The sequence below is a fragment of the Pogona vitticeps genome, chromosome 2 (assembly GCF_051106095.1).
Source record: "Pogona vitticeps strain Pit_001003342236 chromosome 2, PviZW2.1, whole genome shotgun sequence".
NCBI lineage: Eukaryota > Metazoa > Chordata > Lepidosauria > Squamata > Agamidae > Pogona > Pogona vitticeps.
This window is the reverse complement of record NC_135784.1, coordinates 23,469,814-23,496,413: the sequence shown is the minus strand read 5'-3', so window position 1 is coordinate 23,496,413 and position 26,600 is coordinate 23,469,814. Positions and strand designations below refer to the sequence as shown.

At 46.0% G+C, this 26,600-nt stretch overlaps 2 protein-coding genes across 3 annotated transcripts in view; one reads left to right on the top strand and one right to left on the bottom strand.

Moving 5' to 3' along the window:
* AGPAT1 (1-acylglycerol-3-phosphate O-acyltransferase 1) overlaps positions 1-2,971 on the top strand; it is a 79,895-nt gene extending 76,924 nt beyond the window's left edge. For both annotated transcript variants that reach the window (XM_072988604.2, XM_072988605.2), the window contains exon 7: positions 458-2,971. In XM_072988604.2, the coding sequence (XP_072844705.1) occupies positions 458-600 (143 nt within the window). In that variant the 3' untranslated portion in view covers positions 601-2,971. The remainder of the gene's footprint in view (positions 1-457) is intronic.
* Positions 1,748-21,157, bottom strand: EGFL8 (EGF like domain multiple 8). Its single transcript, XM_020813065.3, has 9 exons — positions 20,900-21,157; positions 18,556-18,692; positions 17,195-17,314; positions 14,394-14,506; positions 12,122-12,217; positions 10,452-10,616; positions 8,364-8,440; positions 7,118-7,259; positions 1,748-6,314 (listed from the first exon to the last, which is right to left on the bottom strand). The coding sequence occupies exons 1-9, from the start codon at positions 21,140-21,142 to the stop codon at positions 6,265-6,267; spliced, it is 1,143 nt and encodes a 380-aa protein (XP_020668724.3). The 5' UTR covers positions 21,143-21,157; the 3' UTR covers positions 1,748-6,264.
* Between the last annotated feature and the right edge of the window lie 5,443 nt (positions 21,158-26,600).

The following is a 26,600-nucleotide window of genomic DNA, read 5'->3' as shown; positions in this document are numbered from 1 at the left end:
AGGTGAAGGGGGAAAGCAGGAATCACCAAAGCACTTTGATTCCTGCCTTCCCCCTCCACTTGCTAAGTCCCGTTTAGAATTCTTAATGTTGGGTTAGGAGAGGGGCGTCTTATACATGGGGATGTCTTATACATGGAAAATACGGTGCATATATATTTCCAGGGTGTATTTACTACACCTGATCACTAGAGCGAGCCAAAGACCATATACAGCATCCATTTTTAAGCATCTGCAGTGGGGTGGAGGTGATCTTGGAACCCATCCCCTGCAGATAACCATGGTCCTATTGCATTGGACAAGTTTTTTTGCTCAGCCTTTAGTCCCCCCCCCTCTTTCTTCTTAATGCCCACATTTCATCTTTCTCTCCACCTCTCCCTTTCTCCTCCTCCCCCCCTTCCCTTCCCTGTTCTCCCTGGCCACGGCGGCCTCCTTCCTGCCCACCCCTCTTGCTCTGCAGGGCGCTGCACGGTGCAGATTTTGCCTCCTGTGCCCACGAAGGGGCTGAGCGCCGACGACGTGCCAGCCCTGACGGATCGTGTGCGCCAGGCCATGCTCATTGCCTTCGAGGGGCTCTCCGTGGAGCTGGGTGCCCCGCAGTGACCCCCCCTTCCTCCTCCCACTTCTTTCCCCGATGGCCGGCCCGAGAGAGCGTCAGGGTGGGAGCAGAGACTGGGACCAGCGGATGCCCACAGGCGGCCACTGAAGTGGGGCCGGCGCGGACGAGGGCGGCGCCTCATCCCAACAGCAAAGTACAGGAGCGGCAAAGGCAGCAACGCAAGAAGAGCCATGCCATGGAGGAGATGATGATGATGATGATGATGATGATGATGATGATGATGATGATGATGATGATGATGATGATGATGATGATGGCGGCGGCGGCGGCGGCGGCAATGAATTTGCAACAGGGGTGGGTGGGGCTTAACATAGACACTTGGACAAACACAAACACATACATATGGAGCCGGGTGAGCAGAGTTGATCCCAGTCATCCCGAATTTTGGACCAGAATTCTCTCCTCTTCTCTCTCCCCGCCTGCATCCCTCTGCCCTCATAGGTGGCACAGTCCTTCCGGGGCTATTTCCTGCCTCCTTTTCTGGTTGATGTGAACGGTTTCCACTTGAGCTTCTTGGACTCAACCACTGAGAGAGATTGTATGACAAGGGGAGCCCTTGGGCCCCGAGAAGGGGTTAAAAATGAAGCACTCCTTGACTCCTGAAGAGTTGTGCACCAGACCCACCCCTTGCCTTTTTGTGTGTGTGTGTGTGTGTGTGTGTGTGTGTGCAGAAGAGGGAGTGTGATGGGAGTGCAGAAGATACTGTGAACTTCAGAATGTGAAGGGCAACAAGGCAGACCAGCATCCTCTTAATCCCCCGCCGGCCTTTCATCCCAACGGAGGAATGCACTGCCCTGTGGTCTGTATGGCCAGAGTGGGGCGGGCAAAATAAAAATAAAAAATATCCCTGTGGCCGCCCTGAGGGGGAAGAAGAGGCAACCGCAGACTCCAGGCATCCGGACCTCGGAAGGGGTTGATATTTGTTGGTGGTGTGTGCTGGAAAGCCTGCTCAAACTTGGATATAAGCACGGACCACGGACCGCCTCCCTCTGCAAAGGGGATGAGCAGAGAGGGTGGGGTGGCCTGGGGTGGGGGAGCCGAAAGGGACATGGGTTTGCCTAGATGCTGGCCCTTCCCTGGATGGGTGAGAAAGGGGGTAAAGAAAAGCAACTCTCTCTCTCTCTCTCTCTCTTTTTCTTTTTTTTTGGACATGACGAAGAACTTGGATTGAGGAAAAGAACAATTATGGATCCTTAAAAAGGGGGAAATGAAATGTGAAATGACCCGTCTCTTTTGCTTGCCAGCCATGCCTTTTGAGGTCCACCTGCCTCTGCTCCACCCTGTGTAGTGCCAGTAAAATAGCTTGGTGAGGAAGGATGCCCCGTAAGGCCAACATGAGCTGGATCAAGGTAGCCGTCTACAAGGAAGACGGTGGGGAAAGATCCTGTCTCTTTCTCGCTCTCCCTGTTGCCTGCATAGTCCACCTTTGGTAGACAACAGAAGGTAGACAGTTAGGAAGGCGGACACGTTTGGAAGACGGTAGGAAGCCCTCTTTAACCCAGGCCCCTCTAGAAGTCTTGGACTACAACCTCCATCATCCCACTGTCGGAAAAGGGAAGAGGCAGGGGGAGTGGGCCTGACCTAGAGAAGACCAAGGATGGAAAGGATAAGTGGCATGCATGGGGTGGGTGAGAAAGAAAGCAGGATTCCTTAGGCCAAATCTGTAATGGAGCATCATGGACAGGGGTTGACCATATTGTGTTGGTGGCCCCAGGGGGCAAGCTGCCTGGCTCTTTTTTGCTGGGTTTGGGGTGAGGGGTGGGGAGCCTGGAATGGCCAAGTCTGAAGATGGAGGGGGAAGTAGTGGAAGCTGCTAGGTGCCCGGCCTTCCTCTGAGCCCCTATTGAGAAGGGGCAGAGAGCGAGCGAGCGCCAAAGTCACTATTTATGGGGACAGGAGATCGGGACTAGAAGGGGTGGGTGGGCTTGGATTTTGAGGAGGAAAGAAGCAGCTGGCAGCCGACCTTCAGAGCAGAAAGAGAGGAGACACGGCTTGGTGACGGGGAGGAGTCAGGAGCACTTGGGGTGATAGTTTGGAAAGCAAGACTGTTCTTGTCCAAGTGGCGCAGAACGTTGTGGTTTTGCCAAGTATTCCTCATTTTGGGGAGGATGGGAACTGTCTCTGCTCCTCTCCTGCCTTGAGGTAATTTCCCCTTGATACCTCTGGCTGTTTGGAGACCTGATCGCCTCTCCCCCCCCCCCCAGGGATTCTTCCTTGGGGGAGAGAAATGGAAAATTTTGATGCAGGGCAAGGTGGAGGCGGGCGGGGGGGGGGGAAAGAATGAGGATTTGAAGGGGCATCACCACGTCCATGTTCCTAAGACCTTCCTGCTTTTAATAAAGACCCTCAAACAAGTCTCCTTCCATTGTGTTTTCCTCCTCTTTAGCCTCTGTAACCAGAAAGTGTGTGTGCGTGTGTGGAAACACAGTGATCCGTCACTTCTCTCTCTTCAGTGATTTGGGGGGGGGGGATCCTGGGCAAGAGGTGGCCAGAAAGCGCTAGGAGAGAAGTTTTATGGGGCTTCACTTTTGCAGTTAGCAGAATCAAGATCTTCTTCCAGCTGTCCGGATCCAGATGTGTGTCAGCTAGCAGTTTGTATTTAGTGTTATGGTTTAGGAAACCAAGGTGAGGAACCTGGGTCTTTCCAGGTGATCTCAAAGTTGTACGACAAGACAGTTGGAGGACCAAATCCTGTGCAACACATTGCTAATAAGCAGGGGACATAGTGGTTAATCTGGAATAATCAGATATCATCATGACACTCCCCCATAAGAAGAATCCCCCCCCCAAAATGGAGTTGGCTGAATCTGTCAGTATCATCCAATGAGGAACAGGTCTTTTGTAAAGTTAAGGGTTCTTAGTTGCCCTTTCAAGATCAAACCACCCTCGAATACGTAGTATTACAGCAGGGCAAGGTTGGAGCCCTATTCTGTTCCCAGGAAAAATCTGTTTTTCTTCCAGCTGTGGTGACAGATTGCATTGCAGCTAAACTCAGAACAGGAAAGCCTGGGGGGAGGGTGACAAATTATGCTATAGCCCTGCTACTCAGGAAGTCCTGGGGCTTTGACCCTGTGATTCCTGGCCCTGCTACGCTGCGTAGCATGGATCCTGCTGGATCCAGCACCCTGCTGGATCAAACCAGAGGCCTCTCTAGTCCATAGTTCTGTTTCTCACAACAGCCAGCCAGAAGCCTCTGGGAAGAGACCCACTACCTGGAGAGGAGAGGAACAGCATCCTCACACCCATGTTCCACAGCAGCTGCTATGCACACATCTCCAAACTTAATTGTAGCTTATTTCTTCTTCTGACTAGTGGCCACAGATAGTTTTAATGTCCTCAGTTTCTCTCACCACCACTGTCCTGGAGTCTTACAGAGTTTGAAAAGTAATTTTTAAAATAACAATTCCTAGAATCCTTCAAATATGGGAATGGTAGTACAGAAAGGTAATTTTCCTGCCTCTAGTCTTGTGGCAGTGAGTTCTTTCACTTCCCTAATGCACCCTTTTGTGTCAGCCTGTTACGTAATGTGAGAAGTGGAAATTACTGCTGGTTTCACTTGTCTTGTAAAACAAAACACCACCACCTGCAGCCTGTTTAGGGGAAGAATATGAACCATGAACTTTTTTATTTTTAAAAGACAGCTCCAGTTTACAAGAGAAAGCAGCTGTGAGAACCGTTATGCAGTCGCACAACAACCACCAAAAGCTTCGCTCTCTTTCTTAACCACAAATGGTACTTCGTGCTGATTCTAGGGTGAGCGTTATTACATTTATATTCCACTTTTTCCTTCAAGGAACCTGGGTGTGATTCACCTGCTTTTAATTTTCCCACAAGCACCCTGCCTGGATTTATTTTCAGACCGATCCCCCCCCCCCCCCCCCCAGTTTGGTAGTTTAAGCTAAGAGATACCGATTGGGCCAAGTTTACTCCTTGAGAGTCAGGATTCAGATTTTTGAGCTGTGCTCTCTTAGCCTGACAGGCTGACTCTGACGTATGAAAATGATGGCTCTCTAGCTGGTACTGCAGTTCCCATCAGCCTTGCCGAGCACAGCCACTGGGGAGGGTCAATGGGAGTTGTAGTCCAACAGCACCTGAAGGAACACACTTTCCCTTTGACCATCCCTGCTCCAAGTTAAACGAAACCCAAATGTTAAACATTTTAGTCTATATTACATGCATATCAGTTACTGCTGGCTGTTTTTATTTTTGTTTTCCAAAACTTAAGAGAGAAAGATGAATTATATCATCAGTCACTATGCAGCACGCTGGCTCTTGAGTGGCAGCAGTGAACGAGATGTTTATACCTAATGGGGCAATTTCTCTTTGGCAAAAATTATGGGTTGGGTAGGTCAACACTTACTGATTCAGTAGGTTTCCTCCGCCTGGGAATTAACAGTTGAATTTAGCCCACGACATGGACAAAATGATCTCGAAGGCCGGCAGGAACACCTTCCATGCATTACATATGTATGATAGGGAACGTTACAGGCAAGCTCCTTTCGGGGTAAGTTCAAATCGAAATTAATCAATGCAGAAAACATCAATTGTAGCATGTAGTAATAACTGGGTTAATAAAAAGAGTGCTTTTCAAAGCAAAGGGGTTAAAGAGAAACTGTCCGTACTGTATTGAGTTGAATTAGGCTGTCTGGCTACCTCTGAGGAACTAGTGAAATGTACAAAACTTGCAGAAATCAAGTGATGAAAGAACAGCACCATCTGGGGGGAAAGACCGTAATACAAATATAAATTAGTATTTACATTTCAGCTAATAAACCATAGATGGCTGCAGGGAAGTTGCAGGGAGCAAAGCAACGTCTGGACTGGTTAAAGGGAGCCCTGTGGTAAAGGGGTTAAACTGCAGTACTGCAGGGAAGACTCTGCTCACAACCTGAGTTTGATCATGACAAGCTCAGGTAGCTGCTCGAGGTTGACTCTGCCTTCCGCCCTTACAAGCACCCAGCTCATGGGGGGGCACAATGTGTAGCCTCCACAATTATATTGTCCATTGCCCAGAGAGAGGTTTAAGCGCCACGGGGTGGTATATAAGCAGTGCAGTTTGCTTTGCTTTGAAAATAACAGTCTAGGCAAGTCATAGGACAACACAAAACTGGCCACAATTCACCTACCATTTAGCACCTTTAGGTCTCATTTTGAGCATCAGAAGTTGGAAGAAAGTTACTATTTAACACTTGGGGAGTTCTTGGAGTTGAAGTCAAAAATGTAAAATTTCCAGGGCTCTGTATTATATACAACAGGGGTTACTACTGTGAGTAAACATGTTGGATTGCATTGCTAATCTTTCCCATTGAAAACTAGTGGGCATAACAGTGCAGAATTTGGCTGAATTATGGACCATTACATTTGTACTGTATAGGCTTTGAATCTCACAAGAAGACTCCTGTGTAATCCGAAAGCTTGCTTTCAGCAATTGCAACATTCATTAAATGAGTACATCTCCCCACCCCAATGGAGCTACATACAATTTTTTAAAATTTTAATTAGTGATATGTTCTGAATGGCACGAATAAAGGAAGAGACGTTAACTTGAGCTTCAAAGACTGCAGCCGTGAACTCTGGGAGGAAAGAGAGTCAGGAGACAGATGGGTGGCCCACGAATCTCCAGGTTAAATGCAGGATGTGGGCAGGCATCACCGGGCGATGTCGTAACCAAAGCCGTTTTTACCATTCTGGCAGGCACCTGAGGATGGGGGCACAGAAGGCAAAGACGAGGTTCAGGGAGTGCAGAAAGTCCCTCTGAAACTAGACTAGAAAGTTACTTTTTTTGTATAACCCCCCCCCCTCCAAAGTCTTATCACACCTTCATCTCATGATGAGCTTTTGTGGATTACAAATCTCTCAGACAAAAGGCCTAGGCAGGCTGGTTGGGGATTCTTGGATTTGAAGTCTTACCATGTCGTTTTCCCAATCCACCCAGCACATCTGGGTGAACACCTGCATTTCTATCCCAGGGGTAATCATCTCCCTCATCCCATTGATCTGGCTGGATTGGGGCTGATGTATCTGGTCCTTGGTTACATCTCTGTCCTGTCTTTCTTCCGGGGAGTACATAGTTGGGCAAATAGTTCTTTTCTTCTCACCCCCCCCTCCAAAAGAGGGTCAAGGGGCCAGGTGAGAGGTGTGTCACCAAGGGAGTGCCACAGCTCACAGAAGACCCTCTGAGCCCCTGTCCAAGAGTCTAACCACTAAGGTTGAACTGCCTTTCGGAGCCACATGTTATTGGACTCAAACTCCCAGAAGCCTTTCCCCACTCACTGTGCTGGCCAAGATTTCTGGGAGAGGTAGTCCAAGAACATTTTGGGGACCCACGGTGAGCAACCACCATCTTGGACCTTGAGAGTTCCCTACAAAGTTAACACACGGCCACCACAGTGGCCAACATCCCACGATGAAAGATGGTGAAGGGAGAGGTGGTGTCTGTGTCAATCATATATGTATCTGTAAGCAGGGAAGGGTGGTACGCGTGGCCTTCCCTCTACTCACAGTCTCCCAGTTTCTCTTCAAGGAAAAGGAGCTGGTCGCTGAGCGATTCCACCTGATCCAAATAGCGGAGGCGATTCCAGAGCTCTTTCAGCTGAGTGGGTTCCAGCGGGGGCGGCAAGACAGAGATGGCGCGCTCCAGGCGCTGTGGGCAAAAGAGAAAAATCCAGTTCTTGCCCACCAACTGGCCAAATTCTCCCACTGCCCAACCCTTCCAAGCAGGAAAAAGTTACATTTTTTTTCCTGCTAGGCTTCCCGGACAACATGGGGAGTTGTCCTCCAAAAAAACAGGTAACTTTTCAACCCCCTCCTCTCCCCCAGAGCACACTAAATGTCTGCAAATCCAGAGAGGGCGTTCAATGGACTTCATTCTTTCATAGGAATGGATTTGATTGTACACCACCTTTCTTCCTCTGGATGCTCTTTACTGGTGGTGGTTCACTACAACTCCCATCCTCCACCAGCCAGCATGGCCATGGGTTGAGAGTTAATAGTCTGCCTCTGTATCTCAGAGTTGAAGAAAGACACAATGGGCAGTGCTTATGGGTACATCAGCCATCTCTGCCTAGCTTTGTGAAGTGTTGTCAGAACCTGTACACCATCTTTTTTTTGGACTACGACTCTCAGAATCCCCCAGCTGATATGAAGAGGTGTATTTTAAAAAAAACCTTTCTAGGTTGTCTTATAAAACAACAGCAATCCCTCATTGCTGTAAATGGCACCGGTTGGAAAGGTTCATTTTCTGAACTATAGAGCTTTTCTACTAGGCCAGTCGCCATGGCTACCAGCTCTGAGAATTTCCCCAAAAAAAGGGAAAAGGTACGTTTTTGGAAATGGTCGTGGAACCACAAATGTCTGGCTGTTCAGCATCCTCCTTTCCACCCCGCCCCCTCCAGAGATGACCACTTGGGATGAGATTTTTCAGGTTCTTTTGGGCCACAAATCCCATCATTCTCCATCCTGAGAGTTCTCCCTGACAGACCGACACCTTACAGATACCTAAATGTGGCTCACCTGGGGGGGGGGGGGGTTCGAGGGCCCGGCTAGGCCTAGCTCTGCCCAAACTTCCTGTTCAGAAAGGAAACTGCCCCAGGGGAAAGCCTTCCCGTTTCTGTCTGTCAGGTAGAACTCCCAGAATGAATGGAAAATTATGAGATTTGTAAACTAAACCCCCACCCCCACCCCACCCTCCAAAATATCCATCCCTAATGGCCAGCCTCATATATAGGCTTTTGGGACAGGATCTCACCTCTTCCAGCTGCTCCACTTTGGCCTGAAGCTCCTGGATCTCATTAGGAATCGTCTCCTGAATCCCCAAAGTTTGCACTGGGAGAGGAGGATTGTGAGGGAGGGAGAAAAGGGTATGAACAGGGGAGGCATATATGCAAGTTATATCTGTTCAGGAACTTTAAGAACCAGCGCTAGATGTAGTAGCTCCGGTTTGCAAACAAGTCCCACACAAGCCACACTTGCCCACAAGTTCTGGCCACTCTATTGTACAAGGACAGAGTGTTGTGTTTCTGATAATCAACGTGGTGTAGTGGAGAACGTGACAGACAAGGGCTCAGGAGACGGAAACCCTCGGGGTGGGCGGAACTGGGAAACAAATAATAATAGTGTACTATCAAGTGAATTCTACCACCCAGAGTAGACACGTTCTAGATGGGCAGTATATACATCTAATACATAAATAAATAAATAAATTTCTGACACATGGTGACCCTTTTCAGGGTTTTCTTGATAGAGAATGCTATTATTTTTGCATTATTTTATAACTGCATGTTTAATTTGTGCTGGATGGGTGGTATATAAAAATGAATGAATTAAACCATTCTGATACAGAATCTCAGGAAAAACTTCCTAACTGTTAGAGCGGTACGACAGTTGGGACCAGTGACCTCGGGAGTTGGTGAGGGCTCCAACCCTGGAAGCATTCAAGAAAAATTTAGATTATCCCCTGGCAGATATGCTTTGATGGTATTCCTGCACTGAGCAGGGGGTTGAACTCGATGACCTTGTAGGCCCCTTCCAACGTCACTTTTCTATGATTCTGTGATACCGATGGACAGAAACCTTGGTTCAGCGGTTCAGCAGTGTGGCAGCACAGCAGTTCTGGGGGCGCCCTGGCTTCCCTTGCCCCACCTCCTCTGGTGGGAGGGGACCCACTGAGAGACAGGGCCACAGCTGCCTAGCCCTGCCTCTTCTGGGTGCCGCCTTTGAGTGAGCACCTGACAGAGGAGTCAGAGCCAGGGGCACCTGACAGAGGAGTCAGAGCCAGGGGCAACTGACAGAGGAGTCAGAGCCAGGAGCACCTGACAGAGGAGTCAGAGCCAGGGGCACCTGACAGAGGAGTCAGAGCCAGGGGCAACTGACAGAGGAGTCAGAGCCAGGGGCATCTGACAGAGGAGTCAGAGCCAGGGGCAACTGACAGAGGAGTCAGAGCCAGAAGCACCTGACAGAGGAGTCAGAGCCAGGGGCACCTGACAGAGGAGTCAGAGCCAGGGGCAACTGACAGAGGAGTCAGAGCCAGGGGCATCTGGGTGCCCATGGACCATCTGTGCTGCTACACCACCACATCATGGTTCCTGCCCATCTCTAAAAAAGATTCCTTAAATAATCCCACTTACCTTGAATTGCAGCAAGTTAGTTCTCACCTGATAGCACCTAACACACACATCGCGTTTCTTCATGAAGTTCCCTAACGTAGACTAGAACTTCGTTCACCAACACAGAGCATCAAGGCCTCCGCGGGCAGAGTGCTCTGTGTTCTCTCCAGCAGCCTCTGGCTTGAAGGTATGCAAGGCAGAGGTTGCTCCGCTGAAAGCAACCAGGATTTACGCTCGTGCAAGGGGGTGCTGCGCTCCCCTCGCGTAAGCGTTGAGGAAGGAGAAACTGCTCCACGACAGGATACGAGCCGTTTTCGTTCCGTAATTATATCAGCTCAAGTTAGCATATGTTAACTTAATGCAGTTATGTGTAATTACAGTAATTATGTGCAATTATGATGACATTTGCTCAGATCAGCTTAAATGCTAATTGAATGCAAAATGCTCTTTGAGGGAGAGATCTTTCTACTCGATGCTTCAGTGGCCACCACAAGGCCTGAACCTCTAAAACGGTACTCTGTGCACCTGATCAAGTGGATGTTAAGTCATTCACACACACACACAAAATGCTTTAATCAATCAGGCCAACATCCTGTCCAGTCAAAACACTCACATAATGGCTGATTGCACCAGTGGGTGCTGTTTTACCTTTCAGGGCTTATAAGATTCAAAACATGAACTCTACGATAGCCTTCTCCCACCTTAAAGCAGCCAGTCACCATGGAACTCACCTTTACTGCCGAGCATAGGGGCCGCCTGGGCCGTGGGAAGGACGTGGCAGCTTCTGCCGTCCGGCGCCAGAGCGTAGCCAGGGTCACACTGGCAGTAGTAGCTCCCCGCAGTGTTGACACAGCGGTGTTCACAGAGAGCGACGGGGGCGCGGCATTCATCCACATCTACACAAAGACAGAAAGAAGGATGTGGGGCTGCAAGTTTGGGAAGGCAATCATGACGATAACAAGAACGGCTAGATAGCGAAATGGTTTGGGCAGACTGAGTGTCCTTCCCCCACTGGGCCTCCTTGACAGGAGTTGGACTTGATGATCTACAGGGTCCCTTCCAGTGCTGGTTCTAAGAGGATGATGATGATTCGAGAACACCAGGCAGAGTCAATCAAAACTATAAAAACACTGACTGGTATTATTATGTAACAGATACAAGTTTTAACCAAAAACCTAAGTATCTGTTAAATATCGGAGCAGTATGCATGCTGTTCCTATTATTATTATTATTATTATTATTATTATTATTATTATTATTATTATTATTATTATTATTATTATTATTATTATTATTATTATTATTATTATTATTATTATTATTACCCACAAGGCCTCAGGGCTGCTTGTGGGACTTTGTGGAAGAAAAAGAAGTAATGTTTTCAGTTTGCAACAGAAGGCCAGCGCACAATCTCGGAAGAGTTACTTTCGGGGATGAAAACTCCAGTGCTAGGCGGAGGATTCTGGGTGTTCTCATAAAAACAAATAATAAATCCAAAATCTAATCTGGCAGGAGCAGCTAGGGTCAGTATTCCCTCCTCAGAGCACAGGCAGTCCAAGGCTTATTTTAGTTGGTTATAATGTTTATTTTAAGCCAAAGATTGTTCTGTGTTTCATGAGGTAAACAAAAGACTGTCAGTTAACTCCATGTAACATTAGTTTGTGACATTTGCAATGATCCAAAACCGCACGGAAAAAGGAACGAAGGGAGTCTGGACACTCTCAACGCCTCCGGTTCAGCTCTCAGTTGGATTTAGGGGTTTGCAAAACGAAGTTAATTTATTTTCTTTTCTGGTACTAGCCCATGGGCTGTTCCTCTCATATCTGAAGTAAGAGATCAGGCATGGATATTGTAGCTGGGTATATATACAGTACTTTAAAATACCGCAGGTGACAAAGTTGGAGGTCAGCAACTGGCAACTCTGGAGCTAAACCCATCCCCTAAAAGGTGTAATTCCCCCCCCACACACACACACACCTGACTGCCACGTTCATGTCATTACTCATTTTCATGGTCATCGTGGCCGTTTAGCAAATTTAGCCACCAGCCAGGTTTACGTGGCTAGGACAAAGCCACCAAACACTGTTAGTAAAGGCTGCATGTCCTCAAAGAGACTTTTTTAAAAAACAGAAAACCTGTGTCGGCCAAGTTTAAAACATCCCTCTGCAGCCTTAAGGGCTAGAAACTTGAATGGTCTGTTTGTGCAGTGTACACTTTCTTTTTATCGGGATCCTGAAGTATTTCTTCTGCCCAAGGCCATGTCAGAACAGAAGTGAAACTTCTGTTTTTAAAATCAGCCTTGCACACGGGAGTAAGAAGGAGGGAAGGAAAGTGAAAGAAGATGGGGGAAAGACCGCAGAGCTCAAGAAATCTTCTCCCCGCATTTCTGGCTTCCACTTACCAACGTGGCAGTACCGTCCGCCCCAACCTGGCTGGCACTGGCACTGATTTGGCCGGACACAAAGGCCTCCGTTCTGGCACGGTTTGTGGCAAACAGCTGAGGAGAGACAAAAGGAAGGCCAAGACTGAGCTCTCAACGTTTTGGGAAATGCTAAGCTAGACAGAGTTCTCCTGTACCAGGAATGCTGTATAGCTTTGTGGCAGGTCTGAGGCTTGGCATGTGAAAGGCCTGACGTTCAATACCTGGCACTCCCAGTGTTAAAAAAAAAAGATTTCACTTTATCAGGCCAGGAGAAAACTCTGCAGTCTGACAGCTGCCATATATACATAACCCAACATAAGAAGATGGAATTCCTTAACTGTATCAGCATCTGAGTGCACAGCAGGAACTTTTCGCACATGGTATAATTAGCACAATTTCTTGCTTTCTTGTGCAATTCCTTGGAAGTACGATTTCTCAAGCACAAAAGCCTGCCTGAACGTTTCTCCCCAATGTCCTTTCGGCTCTAGTTGTGGGCTATTTATCATCTGTATTTCTGCTTTGAGACCTGGTGGAGTTGTTGTCAGTTAGAGCAGATCACGTAGGTCAGGGTGGACCTCTTTTAATTTGTTATTTTTGTTAATCACATTTTGTTATTGTTAAAACTTCAAAAAATTATTATTATTATTTCACTAATGCAAAGCTGTGAGCGTTCTTCTGTTTTGTAAGCCACCTCTGTCTGGCTGAACATTTAGGTGCACAACTTATCCATATTCACTAAGTATCCGGTCCAGAATCCCAGCAATTCACAGAACCCTAGGTGGGGAATAGTTTAGTCAAAGGAGAGGGCTATGTAGTACTCTGAGAGCTCTCCAGATACCCAAGATGACAGAGAAAATGGCCCTTTCATCATTGCACTGCTGGATAGTTCAATAGTTTATTTTTTTTCCAACATAAGATTTAAAAACATAGAGACATAGCATAATGCGCATTTAAACAGTAAACATAAAATGTAAGAACCTCTGATCGTCGAACAATAAACAAAGATAATCTAAATGCAAAAAAAGAAAAAAGTGTAAGGTTCAACATAGAAGCAATCTTGTATGTTGGAATAATTCTTCTGATGAGATTCTATTCACGACATTTCATTTTTTATTCATTTTCTGTTCCTTTACTGCGGGATTTTTACTTTCCACCACTTAAAAAATAAATTCCAGCTTAAATAAAAAGATGATTCTTCTGGTTCCTTTAGCCTCTTAGTTAATCTATCCATTTCTGCACTTTCTAATATTTTTTTAATGATCATTTCATCATTTGGTGGATTCTCATCTTTCCAAACCTGTGCCCATAATAACCGAGCTGCTGTCAAAACCTAGAGTATTAAAGAATAGCTTTGTATATCTACAGTATTTGGTAATAATCCTAACAAAAATATTTCCGGATTAAATTCGATTTCCTGTTTTGACATTTGCTTTATCCACATGTGGAATTTAGCCCAATAATTTTTTGCTCAGTTCAATAATTCAGAGAGGTGGGGGGGTTCAACTCATCGCTGTGCCTCCTTGACAGGGGCTAGACTTGATGATCCATAGGGTCTCTGTAGTTCTGGATGATGTTTCTAAGATGATTTCACAATGAGAAGTCACCAGGAGGAGCATTTTAGCCTAACTTCAATAGTGATGATGAGGATCATCTTTTAATTCATAACCAACGGCTTCCTGCTCACAGGATTCTCTCTTCAAACACCTCACCATCACTACCACCACCACCTAAAGTCTGCCGCCTGAGGCAGCTGCCTCGCTTTCCACAACAGTTGAGCCTCCTATGTTGTTCTATGTTGGGTGACCACCAAAGAAGGACCACACAATAATTGAATTGAAAAGGGGCCTGTAAGACAATGAAATAGGGTGTCAATTTGCACAAAATGGCGTTGTATTTAGGATACACCGTTTTGTGCAAATGGGCTATATTAATATTCATTGACATATTAATCTTCAAAGGCAAAGTTGCTAATTGTTTTTATAATTTAAAAATAATGTCAATGCATCCCACTCAGTGGGAGGAAGATTCTGATAAATGACATTCATGGTCCAGGTGCCACAAAGGCTGGACCGAGGAAGCCAGAGTCCCTCACCTTCCTTTAAATCGGGCTTGGACAGGACAGGTTTTTGAATGGAGCAGACTTTCCAGAGGAGGTTCGTCCTCTAGTCTAGCAAACACAGGAAGACAAAGAGAGGACCGCCCTCCTTGCAAGAGAACATGTGGCCACTTGGCACAATCCAAATCAACTCACCTTCCTCACATTTAGTGTCCCCCAGATGCCGTTTCTTCCAGCCTTGACAGCAAATGATGTTGGCCTGCAGGATCTCCTTCCGCACCTGTCGTGTGGCAACCCGGTATGTAGTCCTAAGAAAAAGAACCCAGGGATCCTTATCTGTCCCTCATTGGTCCCAGCTCGGCTGAATGGAGCCTGACCCCTCACCACCACCTCTATAATTATTATTACTGTACAGTGGTGCCTCGCTTAACGGGCGCTCCGTTTAGCGATGAAACCGCATAGCAGCGAAGATTTTGCGATCACAAAAGCGATCGCATTGCGATGTTTTAAATGGGTTTTTTTTTGCTTTGCGATGATCGGGTCCCTGTTTCGCTTACCGATCATCGCAAAGTGACGATTTTAAAACAGCTGATTGGTGGTTCCAAAATGGCTGTCGGGTTAAAAAAAATGGCCGTCCGCTGTGTTTAGGGACAGCAAACTTAACACCATAAAATTGAATGATATAACACTGCATGGGAAAAAAGGAACCTAAATTATAAAAACAATTACAATTTTTTAATGTCATCTTCCAGGATACATTGCCTCAAGGCAACTCACGACAAATAAACTAAACCAGTTCTGAGTCTTCTACATCTAGAAAACCCTAGAGTCACTATACATTGGAATTGACTTCGTTCGTTTAGTTGTTAAGTCATGTCTGACTCTTCGTGACCCCATGGACCAGAGCACGCCAGGCCCTCCTGTCTTCCACTGCCTCCCGGAGTTGTGTCAAATTCATGTTGGTCGCTTCGATGACACTGTCCAACCATCTCGTCCTCTGTCGTCTCCTTCTCCTCTTGCCTTCACACTTTCCTAACATCAAGGTCTTTTCCAAGGATTCTTCTCTTCTCATGAGATGGCCAAAGTATTGGAGCCTGAGCTTCAGGATCTGTCCTTGGAATTGACTTAATGGCATACAATTATGATTAAACCAACTATATCTATATGTCCTCCTCATACACAGGTGGAGCTCCTTTTAAAAGGAATAATCAATGGCACTTACGACCTGAACATCAGAGGGGAAATGAGCAATGGCATTTCTTGTCTTTAATGAATTGAGAAACATGATCTCAGGCAGCAATAAACATTTGAGACAAACTGTTATAGTTGCTATGCAACTGGATAGCTTAGCGAGTTAAGTATCTAGATGAGACAGCCAGAGTTTGGGAGTTCGATTTCCCACTGTGCCTCCCCGCAAGTAGAGCCAGCCTAGGTGGCCTTGGGCAAGATGCGCAGCCCCAGAGTTGCCCCCACCTCTGTGTGTTCTCTACCTGGAAAACGGAAGAGGGTTGCCATAAGTCGAATTGACTTGACAGCACCATGATGATAATGAGGTTGATGGTGGGGAACTGAAGAAAAAGTATGATGGTTTGTATTAGACTATCTAAAGAGTTTGTGGCTGAGAGGAAACTTGGATTTAAGAGTTTGCAATCTCAGACGCAGCGTTATGCCAGATTCTGTATGCATCCGTTCACAACGGCGACATTTTTCTGCTTTGCCCTTTCTCCCACAAACAGATCTTTAAACCTTGAGTTATTTTTGTCTCCGATACAAAGACTCCTGAAACATCTTGTATATTATTTAAAAATGAACTGAAAATAATTTCTCCTCCATCCACACAGGTCATGTTTGATAGATACAGCTACAGTGGTGCCCCGCTAGACGATCTTAATCCATTCCATTGAAATTGCTGTCTTGTGAAAACATCGTCTAACGAAAAGCGTTTCCCCATTGAAATGCATTGAAACCTGTTTAATGCGTTCCAAAGGGGAAGGATTATCGTTGTCCAGTGAAGATCGCCCATAGGAAAGCGGTTTTGTGAACCGCCGATCAGCTGTAAAATCGGCATCTAGCGAACAAGGGAAGCGTGGACCGAGCTGTCAAAATTGTCATCTTGCGAAAAACGGTCTGCGAAGCATGGACGAAATCATCGTGCAGCAAAATTCCCCCATAGGAAACATCGTTCTGCGATCGCTATAGAGATCACAAAAAGTCATCGTTATGTGGATTCGTTGTTTTGCGGGGTAATCATCTAGCAAGGTTCCACTATATTTCCAGTGTGGAGCATCGTCAAGTTGCTTGTCATTTAGATGTCCAAGATGAGGAGTTTCTCAGAAAATCATAATAATTAACTATTGAAAGGTTGCACTGATGTGGTTAAGAGTGAGAGTTTCAAATCTATTTTATTTAATTCATTTAAAGTATTATTATCCCACTCTTCTCCTTAAAAAGGACCCAAGTTGGCCAAGGTAGACCTTTCTAAGCCTTCACAGCCCTGAATTTATTGGAGGACTTGATGTATTTGGCTTTTCTCAACTTCAACTATTTAACAAAGTTCTTTCCACCTGAAATAAGGAGACACTTGTGAATCTGGGCAGAGTCACCTCAGAATCAACCTGACATGAAAGTCTTAATTCATCCCCTAACCTCAAGGTGAGATCAGATGCTCATGTTGACATGTCACTGAAAGAAAGAAACACATTCGTGTGTTTTAACCGGCGACAGTCCTCTCCTAATTGACTCATGCAAACTGACCTGGCGTTTAACTCCTGAGGACCAGTCACAAAATAAAGCATACTTGGCACACTATGGGAAAATGCTTGTGAGATTGCAATCAGACAACTTTTTTACAGGTATGGAATGGCTGATTCGTATAGCGGGCTCTCTAAAACTTCGTACCTTCCAAAATAACTTGGAAGCCAGGGAAAAAACACACTGCCTGCTTCTGCTTGCTCGCTCACCCTCTTTCCTATTAGACAACAAAACTCTCCATCTACCTGTAGGTGCTGCATACACGGGGTCCAGGGCACAATTTCAGGTACGGCTGATGCTGGGGCTTGGCGTAGGTCTCATTGTAGGTCAAGGGGATGCGCAACATGTTTCGCGCACACACTCGGCTGTGGATATATCAGAAAGAACATAAAACTAAAAAGGCATATTTGTTTGTTTTAGCTCATCAAGTAAGTAACCTGGCCTGAGGTGATTCAAGGAAAGTCTGCTACAATATATAATTTCAAACCACTCTACATTCTCACTCGGAACAGCTCTCAACATTAACTGCGAAAAGAAACACACCGCACGTCAAGAGCTCACACACCTGCATGGTTAATTTTAATGAAATAAGGAGCAAGCAAAGCTCCTTATACATTTGGGGGGAAAAAACACCTATGCACAAATATGCTTTATGCAGATGGCAGGAATGGGGACATCAGGTAAAAAGCGTAAATAGATGCAGACATTAAGCCAAAACCAGAAAAAGTGCTCACATTAGGGGAAAATGCACTGAATTGTTTCAGAGTGCAAATTTTTTTAAAAAAATCTGCAACCTGATAGGAAACAAGGATGGGACAAAAACTGTAAGTTTTTGGAAAAATGTGACAACATTCAGCCGTGAAGAAGGGACTAAAGAAGTCACTATTACTAAAGAAAAGCACCCAGGAGATGGATTTTCAGTAGAGAACAATTTTTGGAGGGAGGTAGTGCTCAATCTTTTATTCCTTTCTCTCCAACCTGAATTTCTCCTCTGGTCATGTAGGTTTCCCCATTTTTATTTCTATTTTTTTGCACCTCCCAATTTTTGGCCTATCAGATAGGAGTAAAATACACAGTAAAGAAGGGGGTAGAGGGAACAGATGACAAGGCTACTCTGCCTCCATCTTTTCATTTACCATCTTTTAAGACCTTCCCCCCCACCTCAGGTAAGCCCTACCGTCGCTTGGGCCCCAATCCATGGCACGCCTCGCTATGGGGGGAGGGGGGGTAAAATGCAGAGGGAGGGGTAGTCTTATACAGCAAGTATATAACAAACTCTATATTTTGAGTGGAAATGTTGGGGTCGTCTTATACGCCCAGTCATCTTATACGCTGACAAATACGAAAAATTTTTTTTTTAAAGTTGCAGATGCTGTATCCACCAGCAGGTCTCCTGTCAATGAGTTCCTCAGATAGTTTTCTGAGTTTCCCACTTCTGGCTTCTTCTCTGTTTCATTACATGTTCCCACATTTCCAGAATTTCCCCAGAGGAATAAAGCCCTGTGTGTGTATTGCTACTGAACCAAGAACTACCCCCTAATCCTTACTTCTGCTTCCACAGAAGTGGGACCCCCCATCTCCCCTCCCCATCGCTTTCTCTCCTTACCCCTCCGTCTGCTTGCTCTGACCAAGTGTTTCTCTGAAGAGGAAAACAAGGAGGAGGTGCAGACAGAGAAAAGCCGTGGGGGCAACTCCCAGCTTCCCCATAGCAGAGCAGGAAGGAAATGGGTCAAAGCCCAGGACCTGTGAGAAAAAAGAACACAAGTTTTTAAAATATAGGGACAAAAGTTAGAGGAAAATATTATCCAGATCTCCTTCTCTGTTTTCCTCCTTCTCTCCCTTATCCATCACCCAGATAGGTTGATGGATAAGGGAGAGAAGGAGGAAAACAGAGGAGATCTGGATAATATTTTCCTCCAACTTTTGTTGGGCAGCCTGTTGTTAGAAATTTACATCCATCTGTGTTCCCAGAGACAAAACTCAGGCAGATCTCCGTGAGTGAGCGATCATACTTGCAAACAAAGCCTGTGTTTATTCCACAGTAAACAATAATAAAACAGTAAATGGTAATAAAACAAAGAAAGCCCATTTGCAAACTCTGGGATGTATGAAAAGGTCCAGATGTTCTCAGCATTCAAGGGATTTCCTCTTCTAATGAGGGATTATCTATAATGTTTGAATTGGCACATGTTCTCTCTGTCTCCCTCCCTGCAAACAAACAATGCAGATTCTTACAGGAAAAAAAACATAAGACCTCTGACTTGCTTCTCAGATTCCCCAGAAGTATACATTTTACAAAGATTTGCAAAGCATTCCAGCTTCTGAATTTGTAATACAATATAGCTGCCAAGGAAAAGAAAGGAGAACAGAGGGTGGGGAGATTGACAAGCCTAATGGCAGGGCTCTCATTTAAGATTTCCGCATGCCTACTGCAAATGTAATTTATGGGATGCCCCATGCTTGTGCCTTGAACAGCAGATTCACATTCACAGAAAATTAGTAGTCAAACTTAGTATAGTAGTTTAAACCAGTGGTTCTTAACGTGGGCGATAATGTCCCCCAGGGGGCGATTTCATTTTTCAGGGGGGCGGTAGAACAAAAAGGGGCGGCGTGGGGGCGCTGGAGCAGAAGGGGGCGGCGTGGGGGCGCTGGAGCAAAGGGGGGCAGTAGGGGGGCGCTGGAGCAAGCCAAACCTGTGAAGATGGCTGCAAGCCTTTTTACAGTGTGCATGAATATATATTTTCCTCCAATCTTAATTTAGTTTCAGAGTTTTCGTCTTGAAATTTTTAGTTCCTGCATTGTGGTTTGTTTTATGCCCTTTTTATATTTCTTTTTGCATCTTAAAATTCACTTGCAACTAAATATAAAATGTTACTTTTGGGGGGCATTTCATTTTCTTGCAATTGAATTTTGTTTTCAGGGGTCATTGGATTTAAGTGAAATAAATAAATAAATAAATAAATAAATAAATAAATAAATAAATAAATAAATAAATAAATAAATAAATAAATAAATAAATAAATAAATAAATAAATAAATAAATAAATAAATAAAAAAGAAAGATATCATCACTGCGGGGAGGGGGACGATGATAACTTCCTCAATGGCTCAAGGGGGCGTTTCTTTCAAAAAGGTTAAGAACCACTGGTTTAAACTGCAGGCTGGCAAACTTTTAAATCCACCTTTTTTGTGTCTCAAACTGCTAGGAAAGACAGAGGAGCAGAAAGGGTGGCAAAAATGTGGCAATCCTACATTATCTAAGTTAGCTGCAGCAGTGATAGAAGACCTGGTATATGTTAATTTTTAAGATGGTCAGTCCTACAAAGTCTCCCAGCCTCAATGAACTTTACTGCTCCTTATTCTAATCTTTAAAAGGTAAAACAAAACAAAATCCCCAAAAACACACTAGTCCTTCCTGTTCACAAGTTTTGTTATTTCAGTAGGGACACCTTAGAAATGATAAGAGGACAACAAGAAAATTGAAGACATCCTGGCAAAAAGTCTCTTAAAGAGCTTGAAATTACATTTAAAAGGAAAGAGGAAACATTACTCTTTTAGCAGGAAAAAATGACCTTTCTTCTCACTTTCCACATTACTTCTAAAAAAAGCACTCCGAAAGTAATTCACTGGAAGTAACTTGACTGTTGGTAACTTGTTACTTCCCAGAGCATGGGAAACTTCCTTCTTTGGGCTATAAATGACTTATGGGGTCAGGATGAAGCTTCTGGAATTTTGGGGCAACGCAACCCTTGCTATGATTCATGAGCGACCATGACTCCCAGAGTCGCCCAGCCAACATGATTACTGGGGGATTCTGGGAATGGTAGTCCGAAAACAACGCTTTTTGAAGTTCTGATCTCAGCGCTTCCTGCATTTAATCCCTTTGCTCACAGCAAAGCACAGGGCACACATGAATAACTGAAACATGCACACAAGAAGACACACATTACCTGCTCCTTTGCACACTCCCTCTCGGGCTTCGCACTAGCCGTGCTCCTGAGACGCACACCCCGAAGGTCCAGCCCGATGGCTTTCGACGCCAGCCGTCCTGTTCCTGCCAGGCTGGGTGTGTGTCCGATCCGAAACGGCCGAATCCCCACCTCTCTTGGATGGGATCCATGCACACCCCTGTCCCAGTGGCAAAGATGGTGGCCCGCCCACCCACCTCTGGCCCGTGCCCCCTGGCATTTCATCCCTTGGCATGAGTCACGGTCCCCCTGACCCCAAACCCGCCAACGAGGCGAGTGGCCCAGACAGGGCCTCATTGTCCCCTCCGCCCTCTTGGGATTTCTCATGAAAAGAACAAACCCGCTCATTGTCGCTCCCCACGGAGGGAGTGGAAGGGCGTTCGGTGGACAGCTCCCACCCCACCCCCCATCCCCACCCCAAAAATAAAGCCAGGACAAGGTATTTGGGGTGTCTAGCTTGGCTGTGAAGGGAAAGCGGCATGCTGGAATTTTCGGGTGTCGCTGCCGTTTGAGCCTCGGAAAGCGTGGACGGGTGGGTGGGGGGCACCGTCTGGGTTGTTACAATAGGACAAAGGCAGGAACTTGTTCCAGGCTGTGACGGAAAGCATCGCCCACAGATGTCAGCCTTTAAAACAAACCAACTGGCTGCAGTCACACGCACGGACTCCCACAGCCCCCCCTGCTCCATGAAAGGGGCCGGCGGACGTCTGGGTGGGCCGCCGGGGCTGAACCCATATGTCTTCCAGCACACCACCCAGCCACCCTCTTTCGTAAGCTGGCCCTCTGATCCGGCGGCTAAAACCTCTGTGTCCTATGGACTAACTTTCAGGCGGACAGAAACTGAACAGGTGAAGCCGTTGCCGTGATACAACGGCAGCACGAGGGAAGCGTTTTCCCTTCATCCCTTATTCCACACTAATCATTATTGGATCATCCTCATCTCATCAGTGGCCTTGAGCAAATTTTGCATGTTCTGCCAAGTAAAAGATATTGCCTTGATGGGGATTGGGGAATTTCTCTCACAACCTGGATAGTTCAGGGGTTTAGGCGTCTGGCTGTGGAGGCCAAAGTTGGGAGTTCGAATTCCCCACTGGGCCTCCTTGACAGGGGCTGGACCCGATGATCCACAGGCTCCCTTGCAGCTCTGCAGTTCTAAGATGAGGATGAAGACAATAATGATGATGAGGACCCCTAACCTGGCTTTCCGTGCTTTTTGGAGGGATGTATACAAATTCTCATACAGGGCTGAAGTAAATGGAAGTAAATGTGAGGAATAAGGCCCAGCTTCCATAGAGCCTTCTGGTGCCCAGGCAGGAAAAAGAGCACCACCATGGTCCAAACGGAGGGGGGGGGAGAGAGAGAATCAGATTGGCCGGGTTTTGACCTCCAGACCAGTTGCCAAAATATTTTGATCAAAAGCCAGAGATTAAGCTGTGGAGCCCACACATGGACACAAACGTGTGAGGCTGTTGATCTTAAGCCCCAATGTGCTTTTTCACACATTCTTGTGTGTGGGTCTATCAGAGGCGGCGTATGTGAAGTTTTTTTTTCCATAGGCATTTCCCCACCCACACATGCACACAAACACAGGTGCCAGTGCAAACAGAACAGCATGGCAACATGTGTCGGGGCTAACGCTGAGAGTGAACTCTCCCACATCTTTTCACCCTAGACCTGCTCAGTTCCAGAATGTGAAAAATTCAACTTTAAAATGTAAATAGCAGTAAACCTCTGGGAGCGGGAGGGGGCTCATTGCTCTCACGTCTGATGCACCCCACTGGCTGATCTGGGAACAAAATGTTGGACTGGATGAGCCCCTGTTGGGTCTGATCCATGAGGGCTCTTTTGATGTACTTAACCCTCCGGGGAATCGGAAGGGAGATAGAAATGCTCTATATACCAGCCTTTCTCAACCCGGTCCCCTTCAGAGGCATTGGATTGCAACTACCACCACCTCCAGACATCTGGATGTGGATGATGGGAGTTGTAGTGCAGCGATTCATGAGGGGCCTGTGGCTGAGGAAGGCCGCAGGCCAGAGATGAAGGGACAAGGACCAAGCTCTCTCTCTTTCTCTTTTTTGCTTTCATGTTTAAAAGGATCATATTAAAACCATAAGAAATACCCCCCCAAAAAAAACACCAAATAAACCAGCCCCCTCGCCCCCCCCGCTACAGATGAAAGGAACACACTATAGAAACAGAGGCAGAATAATCTACGCATAAGCTTCCATAAAAGGCCTCCAAATGAAACCTTGCCTGTGATTTTAGTTAATGATGGCTCATGGATGATGATGGGGGTGTGCCTCACCCCAACATTTTTGAGGGAGGCGCCCCGTGTCACCGATCATAAGCCACACTCACTTTCAGCTCACTTAAATTGGGGAGTGAGAGGCACTCACAGGCAGGCCATATACTGTACTCCTTGTTGGCTGTCATGTGCTATCAAGTCGAAACTGATATCGCAATCCTAAGAGGGCTTTCAAGGTAGATGAGATATTTAAAGAGTGGCTTTATCATTTCCACACCTCCACACCTTCATAGCTGACTGGGGATTCGAACTCAGACCTCCTGAGTATCCTTGTATCTCTGGCCAAAAAAATACCCATCATACCCATCAGGTTTTAAGTGATGAGGGAAACCCTAGAGAGCCTTGCCATCAGCGGGGGGGGGGGGGGGGGGCTCTGCCATATGACAGAGTGAGCTGAATTACATTGGTGGCTGATTTTTGAAAGTCACGAAAGAACTTATGCTCAACACAGCAGCCTCAAGAGGACTTACATCACCTCTCGCAGGCATTTACTGTCAATTTCTTGATTTTTATCTACAATTTTTCTGCACTATCCATGGGGGAGTTGTGCTGAGCCTGAAGAAGTGGAATTTTATTCACAAAAGCTTGCAACTTGTTTAATTTTTAGCAGTCCAATAAAAGGCATCACTCACACTTACATTCATATAAATCTTGGGGAAACAGGGCTTTTTCCATGTTCTGTGCTCTTATGACTGTACTTTTACTCCCAGGATAATATGCTTGTGAACTTTTTTTGCCTCAGGGGCCCCAATAATTTGACCAGAGCTGAATTATTAGACATCCTTGCCTCAGGAGAAGTTCAGCACTATTTGATGTTCGGCCTCAGATGTTTGTTTCTTTGCTGCTTTTGTCCCTGTTGAGGGCTTGGGCTTTCAAAAGACATTTTTAGAACAATATTGCCAGGAGGTGTTCAGGTTTTATGTCATTTATTTACTAATCCTAAGCGGCAAGAAAAGTTGTCCTTTTGCATTTTTCTAAATCTAACCAAGGTGCAATATTGAAATTGGCCACTAGAGAGAGCCTGAAAGCACATCCTGGTATTTTTATGGTCTGATGCTGGTCAGCCATCCTTCAGTCTCGAGAGACTATGATGCTCTGACTAGAGGACTTAGAACAGCATCTAGTGTGGCTGAGAAGGCCAATTCGAGAGGGACTGTCCCTTCCACACTGAGGACAAAGACAGTCTGTCCCCTGTCCAGCTCCCTGATTTTGCTGCTTTCGGGACTGCCTCTTTGCCTTGGCCTGCTGGACAAGGGTCTCTTCAAATTGGGAGAGGCCGCGATGCAACGCCTGCCTCCAGGCTGAATGCTCAGATGTCAGATGTGTATTACTGATCCTGATCAGTAATGCACAATGGACCAAATTATTTGCATAGTCAAAGCAGCTATACCATGGCATCTTATCTTGCTGGAAAGTAATGGATGACACTAAAATGCTAGAACCAGGAATGTTTCTAGGTTTCATTACCGGGAAAGGTTCTGGAAGAGACAATTAAAAGGTGAAGGACACATAATAAGAAAATAACACTGTGATTAGTAAGAACCAGCAGAGATCTCTCAAAAACAAATAATTCCAGACTAATCCTTTCTCTTATTTTGAGAGTTACACGGTTTGTGGATGAGAAGAATGCCATGAATGTTTTGTCTGTTGATTTCAGGAACACTTCTAAAACTGTCTTGTCACCAAGATGATAAAATAGATGCCAAGCGATGATGCTGTTTGAGGAATGATCAGCCTGTAGACAGGCTGTACAAAACTCTGCTTGCAGGGAGATTTTAATGCAAACCAAACCAAAACAAAGAAAAATCCCCAAACAGAAATGTTGTCGTACCTTAAAGACAAACTGCTATGTTTTAATCCAGAATGAAGGAGGAAAGGGCAGGTGTGGTCCCAAAGATTACACAGTTGCAAGAGTAGGTGATGCCTTTTATTGGAACACTAAAAATTAAAACAAATGTCAGTCCATAAAAGCTTCCTATTTGTTTTAATTTTAGTGGTCAAATAAATGCTATCACCTATTCTTCCACTTGTTCTACATTTTAATGTGAGCTTTCATGGATCGAATCATGAAAGCTCACATCAAAATACAGTACTGTACAGCAGTTAGTCTTTAAGGTGCCCAAAATGTTCCTGTCTCGTTTTGTGGTTGTTTTTGTTCTGTTTTCTGTCTAATATGCTTGCACAGACTAACATGGCTACTTCTTCAAAAACAGTTCCTCATAATCTCCGTATCTGCCTTGGGCCCAAGTGTTGACCAACATCCTTGCAACCGAAGGCGTGGGTGACGTGTCCCTAAAATCTGCTGATGACACCCAGCTTGGAGAGGGGTTAATATCTTTGATGATACCATCAGGATTCAAGATGGAAGAACTGGGCCAAAAACATTTAAAAAAAACAAATTTACACAGGTTGGAGAGCCATATCCCATCCTTACTGGAGAGGAACAAGGATGATTACGGGGCTCAAAACAAAGCCCTCAGAGGAAAGACTGAAAGAACTGGCCAGGTTTAGCCTTGAGAAAAGAAGACTGAGAAGAGATACGATAGCACTTTTCAAATACAGTGGTGCCTCGCTAGACAGTTACCCCACATGACTGTTTTTTCGCTAGACATTGGCTTTTTGCGATTGCTATAGTATTCGCAAAACAATGATTCCTATGGGGGAATTTTGCTGGACAATGTTTGGTCCCTGCTTCGCAAAGTGATTTTCGCTAGACCAGTGGTTCTTAACGTGGGCAATAATGCCCCCCAGGGGGCGATTTCATTTTTCAGGGGGGCGGTAGAACGAAAAGGGGCGGTGTGGGGGTGAAAGAACAGAAGGGGGCGGTAGGGGGGCGCTGGAGTGAGCCAAACCTGTGAAGGTGACTGCAGCCGCAGTGCTGGCAGTAGATCCGGTGCTGCTGCTGCCGCCAGATGATCCAGCTCTTTCTACCTGCCACATCTCGCCTTTCTCCTTTAGGGGAGCACTGAGTGTGGATCGGGTAGAAGGAAAGGGTCTCTTGGGTTCTCGTCCTCGCCCCGGGAAGCGCTGCCTTGCACCTGGGTGGGGAGGGAGACTAGGTAGGTAGGTAGGTAGGTAGGTAGGTAGGTAGGTAGGTAGGTAGGTAGGTAGGTAGGTAGGTAGGTAGGTAGGTAAGATATCATCACCTCAGGGAGGGGGGCGATGATAACTTCCTCAATGGCTCAAGGGGGCGTTTCTTTCAAAAAGGTTAAGAACCACTGCGCTAGACTACGACTTTGACAGCTCCCTCCACCCTCACAAACAGGTGTTTTCAGGACCTACGCTTCTCAAGATAGCAATTTAAACAGCTGATAAGCAGTTCGCAAAGCGGCTTTCCTATGGCCGATCTTCGCTAGACAACGACGATTCTTCCCC